Here is a 17,865-nt window from a genome sequence, read left to right as displayed (position 1 = left end):
AAAAGACATAAGAAGGGACCTCGCACTGTTTTACCTTTGGAATCTTTGGCTCGCTGACACGCAAAGCCTCTCTAAAGTAGGCATCCACTGCGTAGTTTGCTTTGCGTTCTCGTTTAGGAGGCTCAATCCACTCCACCAAACCAGGCTATGCAGAATAAGCCAGAACAAAACATTTAGTGACTCCTCCTAACACTTTATTACCATCAAGTATATGAAGACCACAGAAACATGAGAAAATTAGCCTTTAGAAAGCATTAAAAATTGCTTTATAAATCACATTTATACCTACAAATTCCATAACCTTGTACCACACACTACTGCAAAGATGGTCTTCTATTTATTTTTTCAAAGTAGTTTTTCCTTATGAATTGAGAAATGGCTAACCAATATATTTACTATTAAATATGTTAACTTACAGAATTAGTAACTAACATACAAGTTAGGGAAGTCAGTGGAATCAGAAAGACCTAGATTGAAATTCAAATTCTGCCACTGCACTGGTTTTTTAACTTTGAGAAAATTACCTTCTCTATGATGTGAGAGTAATAATACTTACCTTGAAAATGAAATATGACCATATATAAGCTGGATGTGTAGCTCTTTGTTAAGAGTATAGTGTGAGGCCCTAGATTCTATCCCCAGCATCAAAAATAAAATAAAATAAAATACATGAAAACATTAGATAAAATAGCTAAGGATTAAATATAAGGTATTATTAAACTTGGAAAGAAGTGTGGGCAATAATTTAGTAGTATTATCAAATTTTATCACATTATCAGATCGAAAAAACTATTAGTCAACAGAAAACAGTTGTAAAGTCTGAGAAATGGTTTTCTTATTCTAGGTTTTTCTTGACTTCAAGTGCATAGCATAGTGACTTTACATAAAATAGACCATTACTTCCCTAAAAGAGGCCATTAATCTATAATTAATGGTCCTACTCTATTTGATCTTATCTAAGAGTTTAACTTTGACATCATATGTGGACAGTGGATGATAAATTAAGATGACCAAGATGGTTAGAGATCTACCAATTGTCACAGTGTCTAGAGTAAAGATTAAAGTCAAGCATGTTATTGGCATTCACATAAGTGAAAGTCTGTGCCACAGGAAAGAATACAATTCTTTGTTGATCTGTAAGATTAAATTCAATACAGAAAGTTATAAGGAAACAGGCTGCTACTCAATACAATTGAACATGGCTAAAGTGTAGCTCAGAGGTAGAGCATTTGACTAGCAAATATAAGGTCCTGGATTCAAATCCTAGCATCACAAAATGTTTATACTTAACAATTATGCACCAAGAAGTTATCTACAGTGTAATCTGCAAATCAGTATGTCAGGAAGAAAAGATGAATAAGATAATTTCTTTCATAGAGGAGCTTACACCTCAAATAATAATTTTCCTTCAAGACAAATAATGTAACACAGTGAAAACAGCTATCATGAAAAGAGTAAGATTCCCAACACCAGCTCATTCAGAGACTATATATCTACCATAGGGGGTAAGTGTTAAGTTTTGAACTCAGAGCTTCACATCGTTGCTACACAGGTTGTCTACCATTGAACAATGTCTCCAGTCCTTTTTGTAGTGTTTTGTCAGTCGTAGGGCTTGAACTTAGGGTCTGAGTGCTATCCCTGGGCTCTTTTGCTCTTTACTCTACCACTTTAAGCCACAGCTCCAGTTTCCTGATGATTAACTGGAGATGGACTTTCCTGCCTGGGCTGGCTATAAACCAAAATCCTCAGATCTGAGCCTCCTGAGAAGCTAGGATTACAGGCATGAGCCACCAGTACCTGACATGCTTATAATTTTTATGATAGGCCCTCCTTCCTGTCTGGATGTATACCTGGTTTGCAATCCACCTATTTTAGGACTCCTGTTGTAACTGGGATAATAAGCAAGTGTACACCTCTCCTAGTTGCCAAGGGTAGCCTGGTATCAAGATACTTAAACTATCAGCCTCCTAAGTAGATAGGATTACAGGCTTGATCCATCAGCACCTGGGTTTGTAAGTGGATTTTCTAAATTATAAGGAAGCAAGTAAGTAGGGCACCCATGTCTTGCACCTGTAATCCTAGCTACTCAGGAGGCTGAGATCTGAGGATCATGGTTCAAAGCCAGCCCGGGAGGAAAGTCCATGAGACTTATATCTCCAATAACCCACTCACAAAACCGAAAGTGGCACTGTGGATCAAGTGGTAGAAGTAGCCTTGAGGTATAATGCTGAGGTACAGCACCCAGGCCCAGAGTTCAAGCCCCACAACCAACAAAAAATAAATAAAAAACATACAGAAGTAAGCATTTGAGTAAGTAACTTTTAATGTCTCTTCTAACTCAAGGGAGGTCTTTGACATATGCATATTACCATGCATGTTTAAGTAAGATGAAAAATTGTCACAGCTGGAGCTGTAGGTCACTAACAGAGCAGTTCCAGAATGTGCATGGTCATGTGTTTGAAAAGGAGGAAAGAGGGAGAAAGGAAAATAGTAGAGACACAGAAGAAAAATATTTGCTTTTTTATCTCCAGTAGATTAATGTAAGCTGATAGTAATGGAAAAGTTTTTAAACTTATGTCTTCATCTTTCTCAACTGGAGTGAAAACAGGTAATACTTTAACACTATGAAATGTACTTTGTCATATAGTCTGTATCTGTGTGAGGACCTATGTATTCAAATTTAAAATAGGTGTTAAGAAACAATTCCTGCTTTAAATTAGCTTGTTTTAGACAAGAGCATATTAATAGTAATCTATCAAGTTAATTCACTGAGGATTCATGTCAGCCATAGTGATGCAATTTACCAGATATGATAGTAAAATACTGCAACTGACGCAACAAGTTATAAATGAAAATCTACTTCAATATTTAATGACCAGGATTTATAAATAACATTCTTTCAGATTTTTAATTCTCTTCAAAGATAATTGGAACCTGACTTAAGAACTTGAAGTAAAAAATATAAATGGATGGAAATAAAATGTTAACAGTTCAAAAATTTTGATTTTAGACATTTTTATTACTGTTGAACATTCAATTATAAAATCATTTAATTATAAAAATTATTAAAACTTCTGTATCTATACATATTAATTTGCAAAACTCAGAAGCATAATACATATATCATATATACATAAGTATGTAGTAATCTTTCTCTGAAAATGCAGATGGAGCAACTAGGGAATGTAATTGAGTGGTAGAGCATATGATTAGCATGTGGGAGATTCTGGGTTCAATCCTATAAAAATGTGGATACCAAACTGTAATAATATCCAGACTATTAATATTTTTGTAATTTATAAAACACTCCTAGTACCAGCAGTAAGCCCAAAGGAATAATTGTAATATTAATAAAATTCATATCATATAATTAGATCTAAAAAGCATTCACAAAGGCAATTTCCAATTTGCCAGACAGGCCATCACCTCTATCTCTGAAAGATAAAACATAAGCAGCCTGAGTTAAGATTAGAGATAAAACAACCAGAAAAGCATCAACCAAGAAACAAAAAAAAATCAGAAGCAAATGATAGCAACAAAGTATTCAGAGTATCTACTTCACAAACTAACATGGTTCACCCTTCATATTTTAGTAATAGTAAGGTATAAGTATGAGCTTTTTAATTTAAAAAAAATCACTTCTGCCAGTTCAATCATAACAGATTTGTACAATAAACTGAACCTAACAAACAATAGAATTGGATTGTTATTCAAAAAATAAACATCGATGAGAGTCCATACTGATATATATATATAATTGATGTGAAAATAAATGAGGAAGAAAGGGCAATGTTTTCTGACAGAAAAATTCCAACTACCAAATATAAATATAATGATGGAAATACAAAGTTATACTGGCAAACGGTACTCTAATAGCAGATGCTAAGATTGCTATGTAAAACTTTGAGAACATTTGTATCCCAAGATATTCATCAATTACAAAGGAGGAAGATTTCACAGAAGAGAATGTCAGCAGATACTACTTCCGCTGAGTAATAAAGGCTATTATCACCAATATGGTACATTGTCCTCATAATATACCCTGATTATATGCCCTGAGGACATAAAATCTTTCTGTTCACTTCTTGCTAAAAAGGCATAATCTCAAATTGTGATAAAATTTCAGACAAACACAAAATGAAAAAGACAAACTACAAGTAAATGATAAATACTCTTCCAAAGTGTTGACATGATACACAATGAGCAAAAATGGAGGAACCAGCCAGACACTGGTTGCTTACGCCTGTAATCCTAGCTACTCAGGAGACTGAGATCTGAAGATTGTGGTTCAAAGCCAACCCAGGCTGAAAAGGCCGTTAAGACTCCTATCTCCAATTAACCATCAGAAAACAAGAAGTGATAGAGTGCTAGCCTTGAACAAAAAAGAGCTCAGGGATAGCACTCAGACACCAAGTTCAAGCCCCACTACAGAACCTCCTTCCTCCCTCCCCCAAAAAACGGAGGAACTGTCACAGACTAAAACAGACTGAAAATACATAGCAACACAAATGCAATATAGGCCAATAAAATGAGAAGCAAGCCATGGGTTTAAAATACTTGTCAAAAAAACTGCATCTAGACCAAGGACTGGCGGCTCATGTCTGTAATTCTAAGTACTCAGGAGGCTGAAATCTGAGGCTCTCCTTTCAAAGCAAGTCCAGGAAAGAAAGTCTATGAGACTCTTACCTCCAATTAAGCACCAAAAGAGCTGGAACTGGTGCTGTGGATACACTGCTAGCCTTGAGTATAAAAGCTCAGGAAGAGTGCCCAGGCCATGAGTTCAAGCCCAATGACCAGCACATATGACGATTATCCAAAATACATAAAGAACTATTCAACATTAAGAAAAGAAACAACTAAATTAAAAATGAAAAAGACTAAAAAAGAAGATATGCAAAAAGTATCAAAGTTGTATAAAAATATATTCAGAGATGGGTGTCAGTTGCTAATGTCTGTAATCCTAGCTACTCAGGAGGCTGAGATATGAGAATCAAGGTTGGAAGCCAGCTCTGCCAGGAAAATCCATGAGACTCTTTAATTAACCACCAAAAAGCTGGAAGGAGAGCTCTGGCTCAAGTGGTGAAACACTCATCTTGAGCAAAGCACAGGAACAGTGCCCAAACCCTAGGTTCAAGTCTCAATGTGTCAACAAGAATTAGCAAATTAAAACAATGAGAAACCGCTACATATCTATTACAATTGTGAAAAACCAAAACACTGATAACACCACATGTAGGCCAATACATGGAACAACAGGAACTCTTAGTCCTCGCTAGTGGAATAAAAAATGGTAGGACAACTTTAAAAGAGAATTTGGCAGTTCATAACAAAATCAAATCTCCTCTTACTATAAGCTCTAACAAGCATGTTCCTTACTATTTGGAAGGAATTGCAAAGGTGTGTCCATGAAACAAAACCCTACACAGATATTTAAAGCAGCTTTATTCACAGCTGCCAAAACTTAAAGCAACCAAGATGTCCTTCAGTAAGTGGTACACCCAGTCCACGGAAAACTCTTCAGAGCCAAAATGAAAATCCATGGGGGAAACCTAAATGCATACTACTAAAAGAAGCCAAACTGAAACTATATGCCATTGTGGAAAAGACAAATCTAAAGAGACAGTAAAAACAGGGCTTGGGAAGGTGGCTCAGTAGTAGAGTGCTTGCCTTGCATGCATGAGGCCCTGAGTTCAATTCCTCAGCACCACATAAGCAGAAAAAGCCGGAAGTGGCGCTGTGGCTCCAGTAGTAGAGCGCTAGCCTTGAGCTGAAGAGCTGAAGGACAGTGCCCAGACCCAGAGTTCAGGCCCCATGACTGGGGGGAAAAAAACATTAGAAGGTGAAGAAGTTGACAGGGAAAGGGGATGATTGAGTAAAGTACACAGGAGTATTCTGGAGCAGACAAGGTTCCTAGGATAGCCGGGTGCCAGTGGTTCATGTCTGTAATCTTAGCTACTCAGGAGGCTGAGATCTGAGGATCGAAGTTCAAAGCCAGCCCAGGTAGGAAAGTCCATGAGACTCTTCAATTTACCACCAGAAAACCGGAAGTGGCGCTGTGGCTCAAATGGTAGAGCACTAGCCTTTAGTACAAAGAGTTGAGGGACAGCACCCACCCCAGAGTTCAAGTCCCATGACCGCCCCCCCCAAAAAAAAGATTTCTAGGGTATTAAAAGCACTCTGAGATATTATAATAGCAGATGTGTTAGGTATTTGTTAAAACCCATGGAAATCACCACAACAAAAAGAAACCTGGATGTAAATGATGTACTTCAAATGCTAATGATGCACTGCTGTAGGCTCATGATGGTAACACAGATACATTTAGGTACAGGATGTTGCCAGTGGAAGAAGCCTCATGTATAGGAAGGACATGGGGTATGTGGGACCTGTGAACTTTCCACTCCATTTTGCAGGAAACCTAAAATTGCTATTAAAAATAACATGTATTTTTTAAAGTGTTGAATCCTAGACTGGATCCCATAGGATAGAAAAAGACAGAAGAAAATTAATGTTAATTTCCTAGGTTCAATAATTAAACTAAAAAAAATAATTAAACTAATACATACATTGTTAATATTAGAGAAAGATATGAGAATGATTACATGGAACTTCTACTATTGGGGCAACAATTCTGTAACTCAAAAGAAAAGGTGTTGGCTAGGAATGTGGTATAGTGGTAGAATGCTTGCCTACCATGCAAGAAACCCCGGGTTCCCTTGCTCAGTACAATATAAATGGAAAAAGCTGGAAGTGGCACTGTGGCTCAAGTGATATAGTGCTAGCCTTGAGCAAAAGCTTGGGGACAATGCCCAAGCCCTGAGTTCAAGCTCCAGGACTGGCAAGGGAAAAAAAAGGTGTTGGATTTTTAAGAAGACCACATGAAATTAAGTCCTTCTGCTATCTAACTAAAAACAATGCTACTAATAATTTGATTCTTCATATAAATGCTGGGCATTATTCTAATTACTTTAATTCTTTTCTTCATCATCAGATTCACTCTGTGATATAACTAGTATGGATCTCCATTTGACTGGTGAGAAACAAGTCATGTAACTAGTGAAACAGTTCCTATTCAAGCTTGAGTTCAGGCTCAAATTCAACCCCAATAACAAAAGTAGTAACACAAGTTGTGCATCTCCAGCCTGAAAAGTTGAAATCCAAAATGTCCCCAAAGCTCAAAAAGCACACTTTTCCTATAGTGGATATTCAACCTATAATGGCCACGGTGATCATGGTGATCATGGTGATGGTGATGATGATGATTATACTAAACCAAAAATTCAAAATATATTAAAGATAGACCATTCATGAGATCTTTTGCCCTATGTGAAATGTCATTCAATAGCAGAATATTGTAGTAGATATATGCCAATTATTTTTAATTATTAGATAGAGAAGAAATTGTGAGAGTCTAATGGTAGAAAGCAACAAGTTACCTTCTGTTTCTCTCTATAATCTTCTCCTTCAAACTTGTACAAACTTTGTTCAATATCCATTCTAAAATTTCTTAGGGATGACTCGCCCATCTTCTGTAGGCGTTCATTCATCTCTGCAGTCTAAAGGTAGATAAATTGAAATGCACAAATTATCATAACATTACTTGCAAAAACAATTTTTTGTGCCAGGCCTAGGGGCTTGAACTCAGGGCCTGGGCACTATCCCTGAGCTTTTGTGCTAGCACTCTACCACTTAAGCCACAGTGCAATTTCTAGCTTTTTGGTGGATAACTGCAGATAATAGTTTCACAGAATTTCCTGCCTGGGCTGGCTTTGAATGGCAATCCTCAAATCTCACCTCCTCAGTAGCTAGGATTACAGACATGAGCAACCGGCCCCTAGTAAAAATGTGGACTTTTCTACCTTCATAAAAACTTAATTTTGACATAAAATAACAATATACAAAATAAAAGTACAATGCTGCCATCAAAAATAAATATAAATTTTAACTTTTCCTGGGTTGTGCTTGTGGCTCAGTGAGAGAGCACTTACCTAGCATAGATAAGGCCCTTAGTTTGACCCCAATATCACAAAAACAAATATTTTAAATATTCCAATGGTGCTTTCCAAGTTTATTCATATAAGCTTTCCTTAGAAATTTTTACCACTGGGCTGGGAAGGTGGCTCAGTGGTAGAGTGCTTGCCTTGCATGCCTAAGGCCTTGGGTTCGATTCCTCAGCACCACATAAGCAAAAAGAAAAAAAAGCCAGAAGTGGCACTGTGGCTCAGGTGGTAGAGTGCTAGCCTTGAGCTGAAGAACTGAGGGACAGCACCCAAGCCCAGAGTTCAGGCCCCATGAATGGACCCCCAAAAAAAAAGAAAGAAATTTTTACCACTGAAGATGTAGCCATATAACAATTTCTAGTATACAATTTAAATAAGCCTATGCTGCAGTAAGGACCTAGTAATGGGGCTCGAACTGAGGACCGGACCAGGGTGCTTGCCTTAGCAGTTTTGCTCAAAGCTTGTTCTCTATTATTTGAGGCACACCTCCAGTTCTAGTTTTTCCTGGTTAATGGAAGTTAAGAGTCACACAGACTTTCCTGCCGGGCTGGCTTCAAGCCTCACTCCCCAGGTCTTTGCCTTCTGAGTAGCTAGGATTACAGGCGTGCGCCTTCAGTGTCTGGCTTTACTTTTAACTACAGAATCCTCAATAAGCACCATTTTTAACAAGCATGAGTATAATAACACATCATTGAAAACCTGGTGCTCAGTCTTTCTCATCCAAAAACATCATTTAAAACCCTAATTTCCTGAAAATACATCTCTTAAGTTCTTAGAAAACATCTGAAATATGCAGTTTGTTATAATGTAAATATAAGTATGGTAAAATGTTGATTTTAAAGCAAGTCCTCATGATAACAAAATATCATTTTAACTAACCTTTTTTTCCCCTCTTTCAAGAATAGTTGTAATATCTTCATCTGTCAGCTCACTTTCTTTAGAAGCAAAAACATGGGTGGCTCCATGACGGATTATTTGTAACATTTCCTCTTTTGCCAACTTGTTAGACTGCTGGTCAATGAGTCTTCCTAATTATAAAAATAAAAAATTACATATGTCCAATCAATTATTTTCCAAAGAAAGCATAATAACTCTAATCAGATGCTATCGCAATGCATAAAGCAGTCTTTTTTTATTCTTTTTTTAATGCTCTTAAATAATTGTACAAAGGAGTTGCCATTTAACAAAGCAGTTTATGAATACAATATATCTTGATAAAGTAGCTATCAAGAAAAATCAGTGGGTTCCAAAGTTATCCATTAAATTAGCAACCCTACAAGTTTTTTCTATCGTGTTCTCTATTTTATAAATAATGATGAATTTTCTTCTTTAAAAGCAGTTAAAACTCAGAAGGATGGAAACCCTTTTTTTATGTTCAAATCTAGTTTTTCAGATGTCTGTATAGAGAACTGCCCTCCAATACATTTTTTTCAACAGCCAGGCACCAATGGTTCTCACCTGTGATTCTAGCTACTTGGGAAGTCGAGATTGTTGGGATTGCAGTTGAAGACCAGCCTAGACAGAAAAATGTTTGTCAGACACCCTTCAAGGAAGAGCTGGATGAAGTGGCATGAACATATTATACTAGCTACAGGTAGATCTCACCCAGTTGTATTCCTGTCCAGGAAATGAGACCCTTTCTCAAAAATAATGCTCAGAAAAACAAAGGAGTGGGTAACCATGTTCAACAAGAAATGTACTCAATACTTTACTCATGTAATTGTAACCCCTCTGTACAGCATCTATACAATAAAATAAAAATAAATAAAATAATATTGCTCAAAAATCAGGGCTGGAAGTATGACAACAATGTCTGCTTACCAACAATGGGTCTTATAATTCATATTTTAATACCGACAAAAAAAACCCTTTATTTCAAAACAAGACATTTATCTGCTAGGTAATACCAGATACTTCAAAAGACATGCTATTTCTGTTTACCTATAATCAAATAAGGTTCAACTGTTCCATATCCTGAATATAGGAGTTTCAAGTTAGGAATAATCAAGCATTTTTGTGTGTGTATCAGTTACTAGGCTTGAACTCAAGGCCTCACATTCTTGCTTGGCTTTTTTACTCAAAGCTGGCACTCTACCACTTGAGCTGTACCTCCACTTCCAGCTTCTTATTAGTTAATTGGAGATAAGGTCTCTTAGATTTGTCTGCTCAGGCTAGTTTGAAATCATGATCCTCAGATCTCAGCCTCCTAAGTAGTTAGGATTACAGGCATGAGCCACCAGTGCCTGAATAAAGCAATTTGAAAAACATTTCCTCTAAGTTTACAAGGGTAAGTAGACTTCTTTAAATAAAAACCACTTAACTGAAATTATACATATAATACCTTGTTGGATAACAATGGAATCAAGTCTCAACTTTATCTCGGCTCTCTCTACAATCCTCTCTTCAACAGTATTGTCCGTGATGAGGCGGAATACTCGTACTGGCTTCTTCTGACCAATACGATGTGCGCGGTCCTAATGGAAAGAGTCCTACTATAAGACATTACCCATTCTGGAAAACATTTAGAGTATAGCCTTCACATTTTGTAAAATTCTAAAAAGAAAATTAGGATGATAAATGTTAAGATGATCCAAGGATCCCTAAAAGCGAAGAAACCCCTAGTTAGACTACCACTAGTTGAAAACTTACAAAAGGGCAAAAGGCAAAGCCCCTTTCAAATTAGAAAAAAAGGGAAGCTAAAAAGCTTCAGCAATGAGTTACTAAATAACTTTAAGACACTAAGTACAAACATCTCCCAAACTCCCAGGGAATTTCCTAAATAAGGAAATAAACAATCTAGCAAAGATTACTATGGTGGCGAAGTCTGCCTAAATCATCATCAAAGAGTTCTTTCTGCTTATCAAGGCCATTTAAGGTAAAAAAAAATAGGACATTAATATCCTTACTCTACAGTACACAACTAGTCCTGTCCTTAATAATTTGCAAAGGTGACAGACAGGTGGGAACTTCAATACAAGACAAAGGAGGAGTCAAAGAGCTCTCCCCTGCCCAACAGCAAAGTTTCAACACATTAAAACAGAATGCAATACAAGTATTTAAATTTTTTAACTCAAAATAGTAAGTCCAGGTAGATAAATGGCACTTTAAAGAACTTCTAAGGAAAGCTGGGTGCCAGTGGCTCACACCTGAAATCCCATCTACTCAGGAGCCAGAGATCTAAGGATCACAGTTCAAATCCAGCCTGGGCAGGAAAGTCTATGAGACTCTATCTCCAATAAACCACCAGAAAACTGGAAGTGGTGGCTGGGAAGGTGGCTCAGTGGTAGAGGGCTTGCCTAGCATACATGAGGCCCTGGGTTTGATTCCTCAGCACCACATAAACAGAAAAAGCCGGAAGTGGCCCTGTGCCTCAAGTGGTAGAGCACTAGCCTTGAGCTGAAGAGCTGAGGGACAGTGCCCAGGCCCAGAGTTCAGGCCCCACAATCAACAACAACAACAAAAAAGAAACTGGAAGTGGTGCTGTGGCTCAAGTGCCAGAGCACTAGCCTTGAGCTGAAGAACTAAGGGACCACGCCTAGGCCCAGAGTTCAAGCCCCATGACCAACCAGAAAAAAAGAAAAAAAGAAATTCTAAGGAATTTAAGTACTGTCATCATTAAGCTTCCTAGTTCAATTACACTGTAACTTACTGGGCCTGACTCCTACTTAGTTATAGCAAACAAGTGAAGTGGTAAGAATTAAGCCCAAGCAGTTTGGCTTTTAAATGTCCCAATGGCCTATAACTCCTAATTACCTATTATAAAAGAAGGACTTTTAAATTATGCCTTATTGGCATATGATTTTTTTTCACTTTCCCACAAGACAGTTAATTTGTCCCAATACTTCTTACAATCTTCAATACATAGCAAATATGCATTGTTTTACTTCTGGAATTATATTTTTATACTAAAATGAAAGTCACATTGAGAGAATATATATCTCTAATTCAATAAATGACACCAAGATATCAAAGTTGTTACTCTGTTAGGGTTATGATATAAGAAAAACAAACTGTTTCCTGAAAAAGTTAAGTATAGTTTAGTGGTTTCCTTAGGTAATAAATGGAATATATATACATATGCACACATATATAAGTACGTATCTATATATTCCTTCCTTATATTTTTACATTCCAATTGTTCTATTATGAAGGTTAAAATCTCCATTCCATTATTAAGGATTTTAACAGATTTAGTTACTAAACAGTAAAAGTAGGAGATTGATTTTTAATGTTTCATTTAGACAAACGCATATAATCCTCTTCGATCCTCAATAGAGGAAAAAAAACCTGACAGTTCTGTTTCATGATAAAAGCCAAAATTGACACATAAATGCTATAATTGGATCTGGGGATATTTGCTTACTTCTATTACTTTTGTTAACATTTAGCACAACAATTTTATTTTCCAGGATAATACAAAACCTCCTTCCAATTGTTAACCTTTACTCATAAATTACCTCTGTGATATGTAAATAACAACAGTATTCTGAGCTATGATAATTTGCCAATATCAATAAGGATTACTAACCATAGCTTGTAGATCAACCTGTGGATTCCAGTCTGAATCATACAGAATAACCACATCCGCACTTGCCAAGTTAATTCCGAGACCTCCAGCCCTGGTACTCAGCATGAAGATGAACTTGCTACTGTTAGGAACATTAAAGGCCTCTATTGCTCCCTTTTTTAATTGACAAACATAAAGAAAGAAATGAATTATATATCAAATCTTAAAAATCAAACAAAAATTTTAACATGCATGTATGAAATCTTTACATATTTTATAATATTCTTCTATCTTAAAAGTAACTTTCTATATTACTATATTGTATAGTTTTAGAAAATATATAAATTAAGCTCCTAAATCTTAAAACCTTATACCAATAGACAAACTTAGAAGAATCACATACTCAAATTTAACTTAATTATTAACTTACATTCTCTTAAAATAATAGTGACCATCCTAGTTGATTATAAGCTGCAATATATCCAAGAGGAGAAACTGTCAAAAATCTCAATTTTACATTGAAAGACTAAAGGTCAGCTAAGAGAACCCAGAGAGAATTGTTTTAATGGAAATGAGAGTCATAAATAAGGGGAGGATAAGAAGAATTTTTATCAGCATGATGAAGGTACACTTAGTTAAGAATCTTAAAAATTAATTTGGAGATAAAATCCTTTATGTAGAGTTCATATGAATTAGTTGAAAAGAAACACTAAGACTCCAACAGAAAATGGAAAGGAGGGGTTTTTTTTCAGTTTCCTGCATTACTGTTTTGTTTTCTTTTACTTTTGTCTCATTTGTTCATTCATCTTCTTTGGTAGATTAAGGGGTGCACAGAAGTAGAGGGACAAAGGGTAAACAAATGCAAATGCAGAAGTGGTACTCACTACACACTATGTCAAAAGTCAACTATAAAACTTGTGGTGGGGATGAAAGGGAAAAACTGAAAGAGAACAAGTAAAGGCCTGACACTGTTCAAAAAGAAATGTAGTCTTTACCTGCATTATATAACTATAACCCTTCTGTATATTATCTTTACAATAACAATTAAAAATGCATAAAAGAAAAATGAGCCCCCCATGTGAACAATTCACAGAACAAATACAAAAAGACAAAAAATACAAGAATTATATTCACTCTTACTAGTAATAAAAATAAATGCAAACTAAAACAACAATACCAGTTTTTAATATTAAAAATAATAATATACTATGTTGATGAGGGACAGTAAGATGGGTACTCTCAGACACTACTGCTGGAATTGTAAACTGGTACTTTTCTGGGAAGTAATTTCACAATATACATCAAGAGCCTTAAAAATGCTCAAATAGTTTGGCCCAGGAATTCTGCTTGTAAAAATTTATCTTAAGGGAACAATCAGAGATATGCACAAGATTTACAGATACTTTCACTGTAGCATTATTTATAATAGTGAAAAACTAGAACATACCTAAATGATCAACATAAAAGAGTAAGTTAGGGGCTGGGAAGGTGGCTCAGTAGTAGAGCACTTGCCTTGCATGCATGAGGCCCTGGGTTTGATTCCTCAGCACCACATAAGCAGAAAAAAAAGCCGGAAGTGGAACTGTGGCTCAAGTGGTAGAGTGCTAGCCTTGAGCTGAAGAGCTGAGGAACAGCGCCCAGGCCCAGAGTTCAGGCCCACAACTAGACCCCCCCCAAAAAAAAGTAAGTTATTTATAGTACATCTTTTGATGTACTAATTTTACAATGTTGAGTAAAATGTATCGGGAAACTGAACCTTAGATACAGTACATTTATACATATAGAAAAATAGCAGTTAGTTAAATTTATTATATATTCATAAGGATTAGACAAAAATACTTGTTTCCAAATTTCTTACAGCATTCCTATATTGTTTGTACAAAAACAAAATGTAGCTCTTAGATTTTTTTTTTGTATATGTGTCCCTCGTGGGTCTTGAACTCTGGGCCTGGGCACTGTCTCTGAGCTCTTCAGATCAAAGCAAAAACTCTACCCTTGAGCCACAGATCCACTTTCAGTTTTCTGGTGGTCAATTGGAGATAAGTGTCTCAGACATTCCTGCCTAGGCTGGCTTTGAACTGTGATCTTCAGATCTTAGCCTCCTGAGTAGCTTGGATTAGAGGCATGAGCCATCAGCACCCAGATACAGTTATTTTTTAAAAGGAATGGACTGACACAGACAACAATCACCTCGATTCTCATGACCAATCAGTAGGACATGAACAGGGGTGATAACGGCAGCATTATGATGGAATGAGAAGCACCCTGATGTATAGTGAACAACAAAAACCTGGGAATACATCAAATCCCGGGCAAGCATTTACCCTTTCTAAGACCCATGGGGAAATTATCTGAATACTTTACCTGAACACCTAGGAAGAATTTATTTGGGACTGTATGTATTTTGCCTAGATTTCGGTAGTTGTTTGACAAAAATGAGTTCCTTTCCCTACAAATGTTAGGAAGCCAATTAAGTAAAAAGCTAGTTGAACTTAAGTACAGTAATGGAGACTGGGCAAATGTGGGAACTATTAGGAAAAAACTTTGCTTACACTTGGCATACAACCAGAACAAGAGGTAAATGTGATTTTTTCCTTATCAGGAAGAGATGAACATAACGGGAAAGCAGGGTCTTGCTAAAAATAAGTGAAAATCTTGGGCTTTACGATATTTAAATTCAATATATTATGTAGAGTCTCTTAGGGGAGAACATTTGAAATTTTAAAAAGCATGAGAATTTGGACATAAGTAGTGACCAGACAGAGAGATGGGTTAGAAGTGCCAACAGGCTAGAGGTCAGACTCAGTACCATATTCTGAACTGGTACTTCCTCGTTCTAGCAAGAAGAGTCATGTTGAACTGTATGGAAAGGGCTATTATTATGTAGATTTGGAGAAACTGTTTCTCAGGAATAAATCAGCAAAACCCCGTAAGGTTTCAAGTAACCATCAAGGGGTCAATCTAATCAAAGTACTATATATGCATGTGAGAAATAACACTGTGAAACCCCTTTCAACATTAACATACACAGAAAACATGCAACAGGCTCTGTCTGGAGTGTATTAGTAAAAAGAGGGAGAGCCATGGGTTCCCTTATTTGCAATAACTAGTATATGTCTGAGTCAAGCAGAAAAGGTCAGATAAGTTGATGTTAGGGAAATGAAGATTTGTTTTCTTTCACGCAATTGTTTCTAACATTTATAAGATGATTTCTATGTTGCTTTGTATGTCCCTCCCCCATGGTATATGTCCTGCTTTCACTGTTTTTGATGTTGGTATAATTTGTGGAGGGGAAGGGCAAAAACAAATTGTTTAACTAGGGATACAAGTGGACCCATTGCAACAATGAGATGTACAAGTCTTTATGTCAAAAAACAAACTTTACAACTTGGTGGGGGGGATTGGTTGGGGGGAGATAGGGGAGTATGGGAAGGGATGGGAAGGGGAAACAAAGAGGAGGCAACAATGCTTGATAAGAAGTGCATTCGTTATCTTGCCCATGTAATTGTAACTCCACTGTATGGTATTCTCACAATAAAAAAAAAGAAGGCAAAGAAGTATATCCCTGTATTGCTGAAAGCAGAAAGGAATACTGGTAAACAGTAGTAATTTCTACCATGTACTTGTTTTAAAGCAGAAAATATAAGGTTAGAGGAATAACACACCAAGCTTATTATACATGATGGTTAGAAGAAACAATATGTCTTCAGTGGAAAGAAAGTTCTCAGACTTAACATGACATGAAAACATAGCTTTGGGCCTAGGCAGTCCTGTGCTAAAACACCAAATTATGAAACTTATTAACAAGACTAATTCAAGCAAAAAAAAAGAGGAAGAACAAGCAGAGAAGTTGAAAGAGTGAATGTGGCCATAATATTTTATGTACATGTGTGAAAATACAACAGCAGATTAGTTCAGGAAGGGACACTGGGGATAAGAGAGGGTGATGGAGTGGGTGAATATAATCAAGATCCATTGTATGTGTGTATGTGTGTGTGTGTGTGTGTGTGTGTATGTATACAACTGATGCTAATAAAAGTGTGAGGAAAAAGAACAAAACTATATGGATTACAGAATGATATAAGTTTTAAATGTTATCAGAGAATTAAAGGACTTTCACACACTACAAAGTGGTGGTGGTGATACTAAATTTCAAGTCTTCTGAAACCAAGTTCAATAGTTTCCACTATACCATAATCATGGTCTCTTTTAGCTTAAAGACAAAGCCCTAAAAGATCACAGAAAACAGAAGATAAATTTGTTTAGCCTTCCAAACAAGAGCTTTAATGGGTTACTAGACCCCTGACATTTGTGAAGGATAAAGACCTATAAGAATTTCTGAGTTTGAGTAAGATACTGGCTACTAGGTAGACTCATTCCTATACACCAACACTTTAAAATTCCTGAGATCCAAAATTCATGGTAAACATCTGTACTTTACAAAAACACTCTATATAAGATTAGTTCACTTTAGAGACTATTTCATTCCATTAGTCTGTAGGCTTGCTCATAAGACAGCAAAATCTCTACTGTTAAAGCCATTAATGAACATGGGTCTCCTATAGGAGGCTATCAAGGAAAGAAAATGACAGATGACTCAGAAGTAAGAGTGTAAGATGAAAACCAGTAATCAAAGGGGACAGAGATAGCAGTGGCTTGAAGAGATAAGGACAAGAATTGTAGAGTGCTGTTTAGATAAGCATGTCTTTGAAGTCCTTGGAAAGAATAATTTGTAGAGTCAGTAGAATGGAAGATAGGGGTGAGATATTCAATGCACTTTAGCAAAGGAAAAAGCCCAAAACTACTGATTAAAAATTGCTTAAAAATTGTTTAACTGAACTTAGATCTTTGAAGTTTTATATTATTTTCTCTTCCTCACCTCTCTTTCTTCATGTGGGGTTTGTCCATCCAGCCGACAATACTCATAACAACGCCACATGCAATAATCCTCTAAAATATCCAGCAAGCGAGTCATCTGACTGAAAATGAGAACCCTTGAACCTACAATATTTCACCAGAAAAGCAAGTTATATAACTTGTATAAAGTATGAAAATGTCAAAATAAAATACTATTTTACACAACTACTATAAGCTAATTATTTTTTTAACTAACAAGTTTAGAAATAAGCAACCAAGCTGGACACTGGTGGCTCATGCCTGTAATCCTAGCTACTCAGGAGGCTGAGCTCTGAGGATCTCGGTTCAAAGCCAGCCCGGGCAGGAAAGTCCGGAGATTCCTATCTCCAATAAAACAACTAGAAAACTGGAAGTGGCGCTGTAGCTCAAGTGGTAGAGCGCTCACCTTGAGCTGAAGAGCTGAGGGACAGTGCCCAGGCCCAGAGTTCAAGCCCCATGACC

The 17,865-nt window shown here is 36.5% G+C and overlaps 1 protein-coding gene across 2 annotated transcripts in view; it reads right to left on the bottom strand.

Moving 5' to 3' along the window:
- Positions 1-17,865, bottom strand: part of Smarca1 (SWI/SNF related, matrix associated, actin dependent regulator of chromatin, subfamily a, member 1) — an 85,195-nt gene that overhangs the window by 35,249 nt on the left and 32,081 nt on the right. The window contains exons 12-18 of one of the 2 annotated variants that reach the window (XM_013018175.1): positions 17,387-17,508; positions 12,529-12,681; positions 10,342-10,474; positions 9,459-9,515; positions 8,880-9,028; positions 7,437-7,556; positions 35-145 (exon numbers count right to left, since the gene is read on the bottom strand). In XM_013018175.1, the coding sequence (XP_012873629.1) occupies positions 35-145; positions 7,437-7,556; positions 8,880-9,028; positions 9,459-9,515; positions 10,342-10,474; positions 12,529-12,681; positions 17,387-17,508 (845 nt within the window). The remainder of the gene's footprint in view (positions 1-34; positions 146-7,436; positions 7,557-8,879; positions 9,029-9,458; positions 9,516-10,341; positions 10,475-12,528; positions 12,682-17,386; positions 17,509-17,865) is intronic. The other variant, XM_013018177.1, reaches the window with a different exon arrangement.

Source organism: Dipodomys ordii, unplaced genomic scaffold (assembly GCF_000151885.1).
Source record: "Dipodomys ordii isolate 6190 unplaced genomic scaffold, Dord_2.0 Scaffold38, whole genome shotgun sequence".
Taxonomy (NCBI): Eukaryota; Metazoa; Chordata; class Mammalia; order Rodentia; family Heteromyidae; genus Dipodomys; species Dipodomys ordii.
The sequence above is the reverse complement of the archived record's forward strand: the minus strand, read 5'-3'. Positions and strand labels throughout refer to the sequence as shown.